We start from the raw sequence: 17,933 nt of genomic DNA, 5'->3' as shown, positions 1-17,933 counted from the left end.
TTGTTTTAGGACCTATATTTAATGAAGGTTTTCTAAAAAGAATAATTAGGTCATCTTACCATATTTATCAGAAAGTTGGCTAATGGTGTTTTTCAAGAACTATTCAACATACCTTATATTATAAGGAAATTTAACATATTCACTAATTGCTTACTAATCTTTTTCATGTATTGTGCTTTTACAGGATCTAGTTAAGGAAAAAAATTAAAATTGCTCCCATGCAATATTCATTTATAGTAAATTATAATAAATAAGCATTTATTGGATTTTCTTATTGTGAAAGAGAAAACTCTTGAAATAATACAATAAGCATATCTGTTTTAAATTCAGCTAATCTACTTTTCTATATTTTATAAGTCATTTGAACTACTAAATATGGGACATTAATTCACAAAATGCTATTAAACTTCCCTAAAAATCATAACTACACTTGTCTATTTATATATAATATGTTATAAGTATAAGAAAAATTGAGCTGAGAAACTACTTCTAAATTAAAATTTTATAAAAGCTTAAGAAAGAAGATAAATGTTTTATGAAAGTATATCTTTCATTTTAATAATTGTTTCAGGAAAATGATTTATTGTTGGTCTTCTTAGGTTGTTTCTATACAGTATTTAATTTCTTATCATATACTAACCTATAAAGACTTTTGTTCTCATGGGAATTAGTCATGTCCATTGACAAATTAGAAATAAAATCTTCTATTTCATTTTACATTAGAGTCTTGTGATATGCCTGTATTTGAGAATGCTTGGACTAAAAATAATAACACCTGGTTTAAACTCAATGACAAATTAAACTATGAATGCCATATTGGATATGAAAACAGACATAAGCGCACCAAAGGTTCTATAACATGTGCTTATGATGGATGGTCTGATATACCCTCATGTTATGGTGAGTACTATTTTCTCTGGAATTTTTTTTTACAAAATAAAAATAAATATTTTGCCACTAAAAATTTGAATGTCTTATAATCTTTCTTCTGATTTAATGTAACCTAAGAAAAATGACTGTTTTGAAGGCTAAAGGTGATATTTGTTTTTATTATTTTCTTATATTCATTTATTTATGAACAAATATGTATGTGTACATACATACATGTACATGTTTATGGAGACTCACATGCCATATTACACATGTAGATGTGAGAGAACCTGTGAGAGTCAGCTCTCTCTTTTCATTATCTGGGTTCCAGTGATTGAACACAAGTCTCCAGGCTTAGAGGCAAGGAATCTCATTGACTGAGCCATCTCACTGGCCTGAAAATCTGTTATTAAAGTAATACATTCATCAGGTTTAGATGGCACATGATTATGACTTTAGCAATTAAGACCATGGAACAAGATATTTTAAGAACATTTTAGGCTACAAAATGAGTCCCTGTTTCCAAAAGCAAACAAGCAAAAATATGTTAAATTAATTATTTTTTGTGTGGCCTGGCTATATCATATATGTCTGGTTAGAGTATAATTGTCTTATTATCAGATATTATCATAAATTCAAGTTCTTAATTTTTTTAGACTAGGTCTCTATTATCAAAATTATGATTTGGAGTATGAAACAAGGTCATGAAAACTTGAACAGTGTGAGGGAAGATGATGAAAAACAGTTAGAGTAGCAAAAAATAATAATAATTAAAAAAAAAAAACCTCACAGGTGATCAAAGAGCCGGCAACCAAATTCATGCCAGTGACTGCCCCTGCTCCCCTTACTAAGGAACCTGCATGAAGACTGAGCTGCCCATGGGCTCCATCTGAATAGGAAGTCTGTGTTGCTTTCTTCTTTTTCTTTTCTTTTCTTTTTTTTTTTTTTTTTTTTTTTGACAGGGTTTCTCTGTGTTGTCTTGGCTATCCTAGACACAGAGAAAGAGGATCCAGACAGTCTTGGTGAGACCTGATAGGCTAGGGTCAGAAAGTAAGGGAGGAGGACCATCAGTGGAGAAGAGATTATAGAGGGTGCTACAGCTGGGATACAAAGTGAATAAATTATAATAAACAACAATAATGATGATGATGAAATTAAAAGAAAAGGACTAATACCAGACAGTGAGAAATTTGATCTGCAGCATCAAAGGTCCATTTAAATGTAATTCATCAAGGATGTCTAAACATGGTACAACCTATAGTTTTAGCACTTGGGAAGTAGAAGTGTGAGGTTCTTGATTTCCAGACCAGTCTGGGCTAGATAGGAATTGTGTTGCAGCTCTGAGGGGAAATGCTTCCGCAGTGGAGGTGCTGAAGGTCTGAGGAGGAAGGTTTACCTGGTACAAGTGTGACAGCTCTGAAGGGAAAGGTATCTTGGTAGCAGGGAGCCAAGGGAAACTGCAGAGTCACACTGCACAACAAACCTCACACAAGAGCTTTAGTGGGAAAAGTCTGCTCCAGAAAAAAAAAAAAAAAAAAAAAAACAAAAACAAAAAACAAAGAACAAAACTCAAGGAATTCAGCAGGAGGCAGACTTTATACAGAGTTTCTTGGTGCATTGGAGGACAGAGTTTCCAGTGTTACCTGGGACTGCTGGGATTGTTTGTTCTGATCTTGGATCAAAATCTTGGTGCAGATTTTAGCTCAGGGATTGGTGGGATTCTGTGGCCTGATCTTGGTGCAAGGTCAGTGGTTGGCAGGTTTGTGGCCTAATCTTGGGCTTTTTTTTTCCCCTGTAGGGTGGAGCTTGGTCACCTGTATCTCGAGAGGCTAGAGATAACAGTTATAGCAGTTTAAGGGTGGGGCTTGACCACCTGTATGCCTCCAGTGGCTTACAATAAGAGGGTGGCTGCCTCTGCTATGGTGAGATGCAGCAGAAAACCGAGGGGGAGCCATGTTTATATAGGGTTTTTGGGGTGGGGCAGGAGTTTTCCAGGTTGGAAATTTCCAGGGTGGAGATAGATGATATTTCAAGATAAACCCAGGGATGGTGGGATTTTGAGCTCAGGGATTGGTGTGGTTTTATGCTCATTGATTAGAGTGTTTTCAGGTTAAGGACTGGTGGGTTTTCATGGGTTTCATGCCCAGAAGTGAGCTCAGACCTTTTATAAACAAACAGACAGACAGACATAAACAAGTGACCTCCAAATTAAAAAGAAATCAAACTAAATAAATGGTGATCAGAGGTAATTTCCCTCTGATTACAAGCAGTTCACCATTATGAAATCAGGGCTTTCTACAACACAGAAATAGAAAAGAATGCAAGGGGAGGCCTATTACTTCAGTGAGAAAACACTCGGTTAGCCCATGGCCTTAGGGTAAGTACTAGCATTACAAATACAAAAGGAAAAATAATATAAAATTATTTATGTATGATTCTGTGGTGTGACAAATTTTTCTATAGAGACAATACCTAATCATCTACTAACCTCAGCTAAGGAGCCCTTGACAGACCAATATATACAGATACCGCCAAAGTCCAACTTCATGGACCATGAGTTTTATTGGGGTTACTTTCAGGAATATGGATGAGGGGTCCTTGTAGGACCAGAAATGACTCAAAGATAGCTGCATCAGCAAAGCCCATTCAGCATGGCTGACAGCTGAGAAAAGCTAAGAAGTATATTACAGAGCTTGCAGGCAGCACAACAGGTTCTTGCTTCTTCCAGGAAAAACTGGTATGATCTATCTATCATCTATCTATCTATCTATCTATCTATCTATCTATCTATCTATCTATCTATCTCTCTCTCTTCTTGTTCTTGTTCTTCTTCTTCTTGTTCTTCTTCGTCGTCTTCTTCCTTCTCCTCCTTATTCTCCTTCTTTTTCTTCTTCTTCCTCCTTGTTCTTCTTTCTCCTTTTTCTTCTTTTCTTCTTTCTTCTTCCTCCTTCTTCCTCTTCTTCCTTTTCCTCTTTTTTTTTCATCTAGGTTAGTCTGAGTGTCTTTGTGGCTTTGCTTGTCTTAGAGTGACTCTCAGCAACCTAGCTAGCTAGTTTACTATGGAAAAGAGAGGATTACTGAATCAGGACAGTTTCAGGGACTCCTTGAAGCTATTTTGAGTTGTATACCTTCCTGCTTAAGGAGCTTCCGTGCAGGATGGAATATTTCAATCTCAAGGAAACTGTTATACAAAAAATTCCCATGGACTTTCAATGTCTCCAGGCCTGACAGAGAAATGTGAACCAGAAGAAAGAAAGTGGATGTGACTGAGACAACAGTACAAACTGATGTTTTAAGATAGTGTTATATTTCAAATTTAATGAAGACTAATGACAATATGAGCAAACAGATAGGGATTTGTCACCACAGTGTCAAGACTCCAAAATATGAACAAAGTTTGGCATCTTAAGTGTTGTTATGTGTTCTGGCCTCAACCATGCAACATAGAACTGGATAAGACCACCATTCAGGCTTATTTGAGATTGTCTAAGAGTTTTTCATTGTGAGGAGATGGGTCCAGATAATTATTATCAAGTACACTTAAGCTAGCAGTATTTACAGCAAACTTAAAGAACAATACACCTAAGAATATAACTTGATATTCACTTCCATACATCAGCACTTAGAGTTAGTCTTAGACAAAGAGAAACATTTCTCTTTTGGTGTATGTCAGCTCACATAGATCTTTAATTCACATCTCCCAAGTTATAGCCTCCATGTAAATATAGCATCTGGGTCAGATACAAGAAAGATTTTTTTTATTTTAAGACAGAGTATTATGGTATGTTAATATAATTTTTAATAAAGTAAGCAAAAATATATAAACAGGAATAGATACAAACAAAAGAACAACTATAGATGATTGTAATGTTGTAGCATTCAAATCTACCTTAAAACCAAACACTTAGATTTAATTCAAATTTAAATTAAATAAATTTATTAGCATTGGGTCAAACAGTATGCCGTAACAACGTTAGCTAAAAGGAAGGTTTACAAGGGTGTACAGCAAAAGGTATGCATTACTGTTATCTATGGAATCTACAGATGGGCAAGAAAACAATTTTACTCTCTTTTGTATCTCTTTCCCATTACGTAGTAATAAAAAGAGCAATTCATCCCAGTCTCCCAGAGATAAGAGAGTTCTACAAAAGCAAAAATCAAACTAATACCTTATACCATTAACTTATTCTTCTTTCTCTTCTTTCTCCTTATTCTTCTCTCTTACAATACATACCAACCTCAGCCTCCCTTTCCTCTACTCTTCCAAGTTCCCCTGCTCCCCTCTTTACCAGATCCACTACTAACCCCTTCCCTTTCAGAAAAGAGTAGGCCTCTCAAGGAAATCAACCAAACATGGCATAACAAGATGCAATAAGACTAAGCATAAACCTAGTATCAAGGCTGGATGAGACAACCAAGCAGGAGAAGGGGCCCAAGAGTAGGCAAAGGAGTCATATACACCCCTACTCCCACTGTTAGGATTCCCACAGAATGACCAAGCTAAGCAACCACAGCACATATACAAAAGATCTAGCACAGACCCATGCAGGCTCTTTAATTGCAGCTTCAGTCTCTGTAACCCCAAGAGCCTTGCTTAATTGATTCTGTGGACCATATTCTCCTGGTGTCCTGGACTCAAGTGTCTTTTACAATCTTTCTTCCTTTTTTTCTGCAGGGTTCTCTAAGCTCTGCCTAATGTTTGTCTGAGGATCTTCCCATGTGCTCCATTCAGTTTATTAAAGAAGCCTATCTGATGATTGGGTAGAACCTATGAGTTTAGCAGAATACCATTAAAGATCATTTCACTGACTTTTTTTTTTTCTGCCAGTTGTTTGGTTATATTCTAGGTCTCTGGGCCATATAGCTTCTGGTTCTTAGCCATCTGTGCAGTGTCAGGCATTGGCTCTCTACCCTGGCTTAGGCCTCAAGTTAGACCAGTCATTAGTTGGCCAAAGCTGCCAGAAGCTCTGAGCCACCATTGCCTCAGCACATCTTGCAGGCAGAACAGATTGTTGTTTAAAGGATTTGTAGTTGGCTTGGGAAAAGATTTTCACCAACTCCACATCTAATAGAGGTATAATAACCAAAATATGTAAAGAACTGAAGAATCTAGACACAAGCAGACTAAACAACCCAATTAAAATTGGGGTACAGATGTAAAAAGAAAATTCTCAATAGCAGAACCTGAAGTGGCTGAGAAATGTTCAACATTCTTAGCCACCAGGGAAATGTATACTAAAACTACTTTGAGGTTGCATCTTAAGACTGTCAGATGGCTAAGATCAATAACACAAGTGACAGCACATGATGCTTAGATACTGGCCGTCAGATCTTTATTAAACCAATCAGCAATTGAGGAATGTGAAGGTTTACAAAATATGAGGCCAGTGATGGGCCATGATAACAACACCACCAAGATCCAGCTAGTTCTCCGCTCCCTGCTGATTTAGCAATCAACAACTGAATATATGGAGACCCAGCTTCACATAGTGCACCCTAACATCCCCACGCTTTTGTCTAATAGATGCCTTTTATCTTACATCAGTAAATCACACACTAGAAGAACAATCACGAGAAATGTTAGGAAAGAATGATATTTACAACAAGGTTGCCATTTGTATTTGGCAACCTTGGAGAAAGTACTCCACTATAAATCTTACCTTGATAAGTCTGAAATTTTGTATCTAAATCACTTTCTATCAATCACTATTCAAGATTTCACATAGAACATCTTTTTAGACCCTAAAAAGTTTTCTTAGATCCTAAACAACTTAAGCTGCTATGTTTCGACTCTATAAATAGAACACTTCTTTTGTTGTGAGTTTTATTTTCTGAATCGGATAATAAGGAAAATTATAAGCCTGCAACTTATTTACTCTTCAATCCCATCAGAGACCTGAGAAGGATAAACTTCACCGGAGTAAAAAGGAGTGCAGAGCATGTAGCTTCCAAAACTAAAGAAATGACAGAGACTCCTGGCCTGCCACCTTTTCTCTTAGGAATGAAGGCGCTGTGTTCTTAAAATTTCTTCCCGCTAGCTGGGAGTGAAGGCATCTTTGGCGATCCTAAGAAAACTGGGATATTCACCAAGCTGTGGGAGAGATAGCTGTTTCATTTGCTTTCCAGGCTCTGTGGCACAGGAAAATGCAGGACTTAACTGAAGTCCTGGCAGAAGCAGTCTGTGAGTCTGCATCATCTGAGCTACCCTCTTTGAAGTTGTCTTGGTGGCAGATTATATTATTATTATTATTCACAACTTATTTTATATCCTGATTGTAACCCCCTCTGTCATCTCTTTTCAATACCACCCTCCCTTCTTCTCCCCCCCCACCTCCTTCTTCTAGTCTACTGAAAGGGGCCTTCTCCTGCCCTGCCATCTGACCCTTGCTTATCAAGTCTCATCAGGACTGCCTGGATCCTCTTCCCTTGTGGCCTGGCAAGGCTGTGTCACCAGGGAAAAGTGATCAAAGATAAGGCAATGGAGTTCATGACAGAGGCAGCCTTGCTCTCCTTACTTGGGAACCCACATGGAGACTTGCTGTCTCTTGGCTACATCAGAGCAGGGATTCTAGGTCCTCTTCATGCATGGTCCTTAGTTGGTGCATCAGTCTCTTCAGGACTCCCTGGGCTCAATTTTTTTTAGCTTTGTTGCTTGATCATCCTGAGTGAGGTAACTCAGAACCAGGAAGACACACATGGTATATACTCACTTATAAGAGGATATTAGCCATATAATATAGGATAAACATACTAAAATCTACAGACCTAAATAAGCTAATCAAGAAGAAGGACCCTAGGGAGGATGCTTAAATCTCATTCAGAATGGCAAACAGGATAGAAACTAGAAGCAGTGGAAGGGAGGGGACAGTATGAGAGCCTACGAAAGAAGTTCTCTGAAAGGCTCCACCCAACAGGATATCAAAACAGATGCTGAGACTCACAGCCAAATTTTGGGCAGAGTCCAGGAAGAAGGGGGAGATAGAAGGACCCAGAGAGATGCTCAAGAAGACCAACAAAGCCAAACTGAAGGTATATTTTTGAGAAAAAAATCTCAACTAAGGCAGTCTGTTAGGCTGAATCACTTGGGATACTTACTTAGTCTTCAATCGAGTATGGTCCCACAAGTTCTGCAGCCACATCTTTCAGGCAGGACAAACTGTAAGTCAATGGTTTTTGTGGCTGGATTATCTTCATAGATTCATTGGAGTTTCCATTGCACGAGGTTTCTGTCTTGCCATTAAGATACTTGCTTCCATGTATGTGGACCTATCTGCATTGCCCACGTGGCACGCCTGGGTTGGCTACCCAGAGGCTATTTAAGCTGTGGGCTGGCTTTCCCCAGGGTCCGAGGATTGTTCAAGGTTCCTGAATAAACTGCATTGAAAAAAAAAAAAAGAAAATGGGGGATGAAAAGTGTTAAAACAATATTGGAGTATGCTCTTTATGTAAAATAAACATAAATTCAAAACAAAAAAAAAAGATACTCCCAATTCCAATGAATTCCCCCAGTACCCTCTCCCTTCACCCCAACCTGATTCCGCCTGTTTTCATCTTTTTAGTTTTAAAAGTATCAATTATCTTTTATGAATGACCCTAATTAAAAATTAAAAAGAAGTGAGATTTTGAGACAGAACAATTTTAATTAATTAATTAATTAATTTACTTACTTACTTATTTTTGGTAACACTCAACAATGTCAAAAATTTAAGAAAATTTTTATTATAATAGAGAATATTAAACATTCCTAATTTGAGTCAGAATAATTGACAGTTATAAATTAGAACTATGACAAAATAACTTAGAGTAATGTAAATATTTTTCACATGTTTCTAATAGTCTTTTAAAATTTTAAATATGCTAATTATGTTTTCCTAACTTCAGATACATTAGAAATAATGTTATGTAACTTAATTGCCTGTTATATTTAACTGAAATAACTTTAGTATATGCTTGAAATATTTATTGTATGACACTGACTTTAAATATGAGTGAAACAATTTTGTGTTGTGAGAATAGAGAACTTATAACTTTTACATTGATTATCTGCAGCAATCAGAACCAGTGAAAACAACTTTATTTGATTAATCAGTTTTATAATTAATATGTTGCACTATGTTATATTTCTCAGAGACTTGCATATTGATTTAGGGGCTGTATCAAACCTAGTAGGCCAAAATTTTCATAAGGAAGAGGGTTCCTGACGCTCTCTATGAATGTACATGAGAGATAAACTTATGAATGATTAACTGTATATTCTAATTATCTTACTTTTCAAGAAAGAGAATGCAACATTCCCATTATAGGACCACACTTAGATGTTAATCCCAAGAAAGAAAAATATAAAGTAGGAGATTTGTTGAAATTCTCTTGCCGACCAAGATACAGAGTTGGAGCAAATTCAGTGCAATGCTACCACTTTGGATGGTCCCCTAGTTTCCCGACATGTAAAGGTCAGTATTTGTTTTACATTTGACAAATGGAATCAGAAGTTTATTTTTCTTGTCTTAACATGCCCCAGTCTTCCAGTATGTCTATAGTTTAAAGCATATTCAGATATGTAGACATCCAATAAAGATATGTATTGTGTGGCTAAGACACAGTCACTTATTTACAAAGTTATTCTAAAGCTAAAATGTGTATCAGTGTGCTTCTACATGCAGACATGATTACTAAGACCGAAAAGACATCTTTTATTTTGTCTACATTGCTTGTATTTTTATAACCTAGGCCTTCCCTCACATGGAATAGAGTATGTCCAAACAGTATAAAAATTATAAGATGGACATTTTCATTTATATTTACATATACTTCTGCAATAGGTGAAGTAGAATCATGCAATCAACCTCTTGAAATCAAAAATGGGGAAATTAAAGGAACAAAGAAAGAAGAATACAGCCATGGTGATGTGGTGGAGTATGATTGCAAACCTAGATTTCTGCTGAAGGGACCCAATAAAATCGAGTGTGTTGATGGGAACTGGACAACCTTGCCGATATGTGTTGGTAATTAAAAAACATTAATACTTCAACACTGTTTTTTTTAACTTATATGAAGCCTTGATCATAAATACACTTTTGTGAAACATCTACAGAGGAAGAGAGAACATGTGGAGACATTCCTGAACTCGAGCATGGCTATGTCCCGAAATCTATCCCTCCCTACCACCACGGATACTCAGTGGAGTTCACTTGTGCAGACACATTCACAATGATTGGACATGGTTCAGTTTCATGTTATCGTGGAAGGTGGACTCAGCTTCCTCAATGTGTTGGTAAGTCAGTGTGCCTCAAATTGATACTTATTTAGTATTGATACAAATTTAGTATTTTTATTGCAGAGATATTTGCTATTATATACTTATTTTTTTGAGAATAGAAATTTATTTTGACACGGCTGGAATACAGAGTTAATAAAATGTAACTGATAAAAAAAATAATAATAAAATAAAAAAAGGAATTTATTTTGTTAGACAATGAGGTCAATTGTATATAATAGCATAAGTATTAGGATTTTACTGCACTTAAATTTGAAGGTTTTTTTTGTTTTTTTTTGTTCTTCTCAATGCAGTTTACTCAGGAACCTTGAACAATCTTCTGACCCTGGGGAAAGCCAGCCCACAGCTTAAATAGCCTCTGGATAGCCAACCCCAGCGTGCCACGTGGGCAATGCAGATAGGTCCACATACACGGAAGCAAGCCAGATCCTCAGCCTTAGCCAAATATGGAGTTGTTTGTGACAGAGAGCACTCACCATCGGGAAGGTGGAAGGCAGAAACCAGCTCCATCTTTAGGGTGTGGTATTACGCAGCTCTCTAGAGTTCCCCCTTTTTGTTTTAGACGCATCAGGCGAGAGTAGAGGTCTGATCTCTGATATTAGAAATAAATTGGGACTTTGTACCAATGTTCATTTAGGTGTCATCTACCCAAAGAGTATCAGACCCGCCTGATACCTTTTTCTCAGAGGCGGGATCTGGGGCATCAACCTGCATGCAATCAGACATGCTCTTCTCTGGGTCCAAAGCAGCTGACCCTGAGTGCAGTACTTAGCCTCGCATCCTGAGCGTAACATTTTAGCTTTTTATGGTAGCCAACCATGCTTGGGGAGACTGTCCTGCTTCAATGGCTGTAAGGGCCAGAATGATCATGGCTGCATTACGCTGTTGTGAGACTCTAATCTTGCATATACACCACAGGCAAACCAAGGAGACCAACACCAGAAGGCCTGCTAATGCTCCCATGCCTGCCCATTCCTTCAGATGATACATGGCTGCAGCAATCCATGATGATAATCCTGTGGCTAGTCCTGCGTCCACTCTGGTAGAATTTGCTGTAACAATGGCCACTCTCAGCTGCTCCATCATAGTATGGAATTCTTCAGTTTTAGCTAGACAATTGTTTAGACAGATTTGCATGCAGCACGGGAAAAATTCTCATATTGTATGCTAGTGACACAAAGTCCAGCATACTTCCATTGACAGCCAAGTTGAGCAATTTGCCATAGGGTATCAATTTGCTCCTGCATGAGGTCAATCCTTTGATTGAACACCATCAAGCCTCCTTTTAGTTGAGCATTAATTCCTTTTTGTACATCTAAGGCATGAGCTACATTGGCTAAAAGATTATTCAGGGTCTGAGCAGTCTGCACAGTATGACTCATGGCTAATGCCCCCAATGAGATGGCAGTAACAATGGAGGTTGTAATTCCAAGATCCCTTTTCTGTCTGAAGAGAGTCATAGTGTGAGGGGCATCAATGGGCACAGGCACCCAGCAAGGCATGCGAGTAACCAGGGCATACCTAAATTCACTAGCATTCCAGCATTGGGCAAAAAAGCAAGTATCATTACCACAATTACTTGGCTCTATCTAGCTAACAATGAATTAAAATGGGGGTTATAAACAAACAGGTGTGGACTTATAGGAAATATTATTAGAAGCCTTAACCCCCTCATTGGAACATCCTGCATCAGTTCTAGAACTAGCAGTGGTGGTGTCCGAGGTCTGAGTAGGTTCAGGAGACCATTGTCCCCAGGGGCGAGATGTGCTCCATGTAAATTGACTAACTCCATGTTTTCCTCCACTTTTGAAAGTCATTTAAGGTTCTTAAATTATCTTTTCTTTTTTTTTTTTAATTTTTCATCAATTACACTTTATTCATTCTGCATCCCCCCATAAGCCCCTCCTTCCTTCCCTCCCGATCCCACCCTCCCTCCCCTTTCTGCATGCATGCCACTCCCCAAGTCCACTGATAGGGGAGGTTCTCCTCTCCTTTCTGATCTTAGTCCATCAGTTCACATCAAAAGTGGCTGCATTGTCCTCTACTGTGGCCTGGTAAGGCTGCTCCCCCGCAGGCGGAGGTGATCAAAGAGCAGGCCAATCAGATTGTGTCAGAGGCAGTCCCTCTTCACATTACTATGTAACCCACTTGAAGACTGAGCTGCCATGGGCTACATCTGTGCAGGGGTTCTAGTTTATCGCCATGAATAGTCTTTGGTTGGAGTATGAGTCTCTGGGAAGTTCCCTGTGTTCAAATTTTCTTGTTCTGTTGCTCTCCTTGTGGAGACCCTGTTCTCTCCAGCTCTTACTATTTCCCAGTTCTTACATAAAATTCCATTCACTCTGCCCAACACAGAGTATACTTATATACTTATGAAGTTAGTGTTCTTTTTGGAAATATGTAGTCTTAAGTAGTATGAGTCCAAAATTTCACTAGTCTTAAATAATGTGAATCCAAATTTTCATTGTTTATAATTTGATGCATGTCTACAGATAATTATCAATATGACCTGTAAATTTTTCTTGGTTACCTTAAGATAAATCAGGTTTCTAGCTTTACATTTTCATGTGACTAACATGTGAATGTGACTACCCAAGAAGATATGTACAAAACTATCTTTTTTGCTATTATATGACACTTTACTTTCAGGTCTTGGAAAGCTAAGAAATAAATCACCTATTTCCTATTCTCCTATAACAAATGTTCCTCTCTAAGAACATCTATATTGCTTGTGTTTATTCTTCATGTTGCAGACTGAAGTCACCAGGCTGAAGGTGGGGTTATAGGCCCTGTCATCACCTATAGAACTCAGCTATACCAAAACATTTGGGGTTGGATAAGAAACAGTATCCTATGGGTCACTTCAGTCTACACTGACTCTGAATGTTCTTTTGGTGATTGCATCTTAACAAGTGGCTGAAAGCATCTTGGAGCCTACATTCTCTTTTCTCTAAAACTACAGGGTCTTAGAGATAGCTGGGGTTATTCCTTCAGCATGGTTCCTGATGTCCATTCTTTATTCTTCATTGGAGTTTTAGATGTTGCTGACTGCCAGGGAAATGTGCCCTTTGAAAACGGCACTTAGACCTGTGTTGCTTTGATATGTTCTCCATACCCAGAAGGCCAACAAACTTCATAACAGTTTTCCATGTAAATCAACACCTCTACTGCTTATTAATCCTTATGTTTTTTGTTTTTGGTTTTGGGTTTTTCTTTTTTCTCAACAAACACATTTTGTCAAACCTATTTTCATCATTGCTTTAAAACTATTTAACAAATAATTTCATATGAAGAAAAATCAGACACCATTTCATGCATGGAAATTCAATTATCTATACTAAGTTACAAAGTGCTGCTTTATTATTAGTTCAGATGTCAGGGATTTGTTCTGATGGTTAATCTTCCAGTAGCCACCTTTAGATGACTCTCTCTATAAAATAAAAAGCAAGTTAACTCTTGCTATTAGCATTATGGTACCAATATTTCTATGAAAAAATATTTTTACCCTACAAGTAAATATTCTTACTTTTCTCAATATCTTTAGCTTTCTCTTGACATTTCTCTTGAGATTCTCTGAGAAGCAAATCAATCACATAGTCATCATGCTCCTTTGATTTTCTTTATACTGCATTAGCTTTTGTCTTCTTGTGAACCAATCTTTAGGAAGAAACCAATTCTCAGGAGCCTTTAGCGCTTCCATCACTCTTGTCAATATTTTGAATATTGTTTATAAAGCAGTTACACTACTTTGTCTGATTATTTGCTCTTATTTGCACTATCTATGCACATTTCACTCTATGTTTTAAATTATGAACAAATGTTATCTAGGACCTTTAAAGAAATGTCAAATTTAAAAAACACTGTCATCTTCACAGTGCAAGTAAAATATATATCATATTAAAAGATCTCTGTATATAGCCCTTAAATCATAACACCGCCAAAACAGTTTATTATTATAACTTAATATCGTTATAGTATAGAATGATCTAGCATATGAAAGCACTTCTTATAGACTCTTACTAAGGGCATATAAAAAACAGATGTTGAGTAAAAGCACTTAATTTCTTATGCCTTTTCTCTCACAAAGTATTTTGAGATATTTGTTTTCTACATGATATAACTTAGATATTCATTTCTTATATCACATCTATCAAAAAAGGAAACTTAAAATAGAAAATTCCCACATCTTATCCACACGTGTTTTATTTTAACATTTAACATTATGAACTAGAGATCATATTATGGGACAGCAATAAATCTGAACATTTTCACAACTTCAAGTTTGGGGTCAAAGGTGGTCATATCATAATCATTTACTATGTAGAGCATGTGAGATTGTGATTTTCTACTCTTGCAGTTGCCTAATAGTGTCTCTGAGATGTAAAATAATGGACAAAACATGTAGGTCCCACACCGTAGGTCACATCTGCATGGTGACCCTCAACATTTTAGTGGGCTGAATTTATAGAAATAAAAGCATAATTTCATCACACATTGACTATATAGATAGTTAAATGTAACCAGCTTGCTCACTTCTTGTAATTGTTTTTACTTTTCATGGAAATATTTTCATATAGCAACAGATCAACTAAAGAAGTGTAAAGCACCAAGCTTAACTGAAGTAGAGACAATCCAACCCAATAAGAATGAATTTAATCACAACTTTAACGTGAGTTACAGATGTAAAGGAAAACTGGAATATGGCCACTCAGTCTGCATCAATGGAAAATGGGATCCTGAACCAAACTGTATAAGTAAGCTTTTGTTCAGATTGTCTTCTAATGATTACTCTAGTCTTTCCTCACCAACAGCAGAGGTTTCTTTAAATTCTTAACACACTGTACATTTTTTTTAATTCTTATATGAATACTATACTTATATTATTTCTCCTGCTCCCTCTTCCCACTCCAACTCCAACTCCTCTTGTGTCCCCCCTACTTCAAGTCCAATTCATGACCTCTTCTTCTTATGTATGTATTAGTATACATATATAAATGATGTATACAAACAAAACTTGTATATGTAAATTCAGTGTAATGAGCCCATCTAATGTCTCTCCTGTGTGTATGTGTTTAGGAGTAAGTACATGGAATTGGATAAACTATTTGTTTGCTCTCTCATTCTGTGTAAAGACTGATTATTCTATTCCAGATAGCCATCAATTGCCTATAGGTCTTCATCTAGGGAAAGAGCCTTGTAGGATTTTCCCTAGACATACTAATATGTCAGCTGGCATTGTCATCACCCACAGCTTTTTTAGGTGACCACCCTTTTGAGATTTCATGAGTTCAGATACCCTGCCATATATGAATACACAGATTTCCTGGGAAAATACTTAATCTAGGAGATAGCTTAGAAATTACTGTATCATGTTTGTTAGTGACCTGTAGTGTAAAACATACAAAAAAACCTTGATTAACATGATTTTTTCTATGTGCCCTAAAGGTCCCTCACTCTTATATTTCCATTACATCTAATTATTTTATCATAACCAATGTGCTGTGCCTTTCTATGCCTCTGCTGAATCATCGTGCATTTCTGTTTGATTGCATGTACTGTCAATCTAACAGATCACTTATTCTTTTAACAATCAACCTGTTCACCTAGAAAATTCTGACTCATATGACTCCTTCAATTCCATGTCACTAGGCAAGAGGGCCACTCCACTATTTTTGCTTCCTTATTTGTATTCATCACTGTTATTTTGGATGCCTTGCCTGACTCTATATTTTAAACTATTTTTAAGGAGTAAAATTCACAGAGAGTATTTCCATTTCATTCCAAAGTTAAACCCATTACATACATGTTAATAGAGTACACATTATGTTCTGTAGTTGACTGTGGTTTTATCATGTCTGATATTATTTTGATGGTAGTACTGACAGTAATAGTTTTTCTTTCCTGTATGGCTAGCTAGCTATTCAAAGAATGTGAAAAAAATGTAGTTACTACACAGCGTTAATTTATTTCTACTCAACTCTACTTAAGCAGAAATATTAACAAATGAAGCTTTTAATAACCAATAAGAAAGCATACTGTCATGCTATGAATCTGAAAGATGAATCTGAGAAGTCCTTATTTTGTACTGATTTATACAAAATGTTTCAGAATATTGTTAATACCAGTACTAATTTTTCATTATCCTGGATGTCTGCCACCAGTTTCCATATCTCTAACCAGTTCATGTTAAATGAGATCCAGGGTAGTTGAAATTTTGAATAACGAATTACAAACCATTTGTGAACCTATTCCATACTCTTATTGACCAAGAGTCAAGGTTAAATTGATTATCAATTGTGATAACTAGTACTTATTTTTTTACTTGGCAGAGTCCACAATTTTCTAGGGAAAAAACACCTGTGAGCATGACTGAAAAAACATTTTTAGTTTAGGTTAACTGAGATGGAAAGATTCACTATAATTGCAAGTGGCACCATTTTATGGGCAAAATTCTCGAATTAAAGAGAAAGGTGACCTGAATATCAGCACTAACCTCTCTGTGCTCTCTGACAATATGGATACAATAAGAGGAGTGGCTTCACACTTCTGCTTCCATGATTTCCATGCATGATGAACTAAATGAAACCTTTCCTCTTTTCCTTCCTCCCTTCCTTTTCTCCTTCTTTCCTTCCTTCCTCCTCCTTCTCCCCCTTTCTTCATTTCTTACATCATTCCTTCCTAAGTTGCTTTTGTCATGTATTTTTTGTCACAGCAATGAGAAAAGTCTTAAGCATATTAACTGAAAGTAAGAATCATATTCATTAATCAAGTTTCATCGGTAAACTACCTCACGAGGATTTTTTAATCTGATCCCACATATTAGATCATAGATATCCATAGATAGAGTTAGAGAAATTTCCCTGTATCCTTAATATAATATATTTAAGTGTATAATTCAGTTAAAATATTATAAAGGCTAGAAAGAGTTGAAATAAGTTTCATAAAAGTAATATAAAACTGCATTAAAAGTGAATAAAAAATTCTAAAGAGAACAAGAATAGATATTAAATTGCTATACAAGCTGAAACGTATACAATACTGACAATTATTACATGGTCATAATTAATTTACTATTTAATGAATATTATTACTTTGATAATTTAAGATACTATCTTTAGTAAAGAACTCTCATTTTTTTTTTATGTTTTCTATGAAAAGGGAAAACATCCTGCCCTCCTCCACCACAGATTCCCAATGCCCAAGTGTTCGAAACCACAGTGAACTATCGGGATGGAGAAAAAGTGTCAGTTCTTTGCCAAGACAATTACCTAGCTAAGGACACAGAAGAAATGGTGTGCAAAGATGGAAGGTGGCAGCCATTACCACGCTGTGTTGGTCAGTAGTTCTGAATTACTTCACAACGATATTTCTTTGAATATTGAGAGAACTCAGGTGAAAGGGTGGGGTATTGAAAATTGAGGGCATAAAATATATACTATAGAGACATTATCCACTTTCTTTTTATTTCCAAGAGTAAACATTTTATTTCTGCTTGACTATTTTATTTTTGTTCTTCATGTAGCAAAAATTCCATGTTCCCAGCCCCCTAAAATAGAACACGGATCTATTAAATGGCCTACCTTGTCAGAAGAAAGGAGTAATGCAACTGAGTCCAGCAGTCATAAACACGGCACGACCTTCAGCTACGTTTGCGATGATGGTTTCAGGATCGCTGAGGAGCATGGGGTAACCTGCTACATGGGAAAATGGAGCTCTCCACCTCGGTGTGTCGGTGAGAGCAGCATGAATATTCACTTCTGGTTTTAGAACAAGTCATTACCAATCATCT

The 17,933-nt window shown here is 36.7% G+C and overlaps 1 protein-coding gene across 4 annotated transcripts in view; it reads left to right on the top strand.

Annotated features, from left to right (window-relative positions):
- LOC110564827 (complement factor H-like) overlaps positions 1–17,933 on the top strand; it is a 101,623-nt gene that overhangs the window by 48,430 nt on the left and 35,260 nt on the right. For 2 of the 4 annotated variants that reach the window (XM_060364402.1, XM_060364403.1), the window contains 7 exons: positions 724–900; positions 9,147–9,320; positions 9,690–9,872; positions 9,962–10,141; positions 14,722–14,898; positions 17,303–17,479; positions 17,667–17,876. The exons of 1 other annotated variant lie outside the window; for it this stretch is intronic. In XM_060364402.1, the coding sequence (XP_060220385.1) occupies positions 724–900; positions 9,147–9,320; positions 9,690–9,872; positions 9,962–10,141; positions 14,722–14,898; positions 17,303–17,479; positions 17,667–17,876 (1,278 nt within the window). The remainder of the gene's footprint in view (positions 1–723; positions 901–9,146; positions 9,321–9,689; positions 9,873–9,961; positions 10,142–14,721; positions 14,899–17,302; positions 17,480–17,666; positions 17,877–17,933) is intronic. One more of the 4 variants, XM_060364404.1, reaches the window with a different exon arrangement.

Source organism: Meriones unguiculatus, chromosome 11 (genome assembly GCF_030254825.1).
Source record: "Meriones unguiculatus strain TT.TT164.6M chromosome 11, Bangor_MerUng_6.1, whole genome shotgun sequence".
NCBI lineage: Eukaryota > Metazoa > Chordata > Mammalia > Rodentia > Muridae > Meriones > Meriones unguiculatus.
Note: the sequence above shows the minus strand (reverse complement) of the source record. Positions and strands in the feature narration are given on the sequence as shown.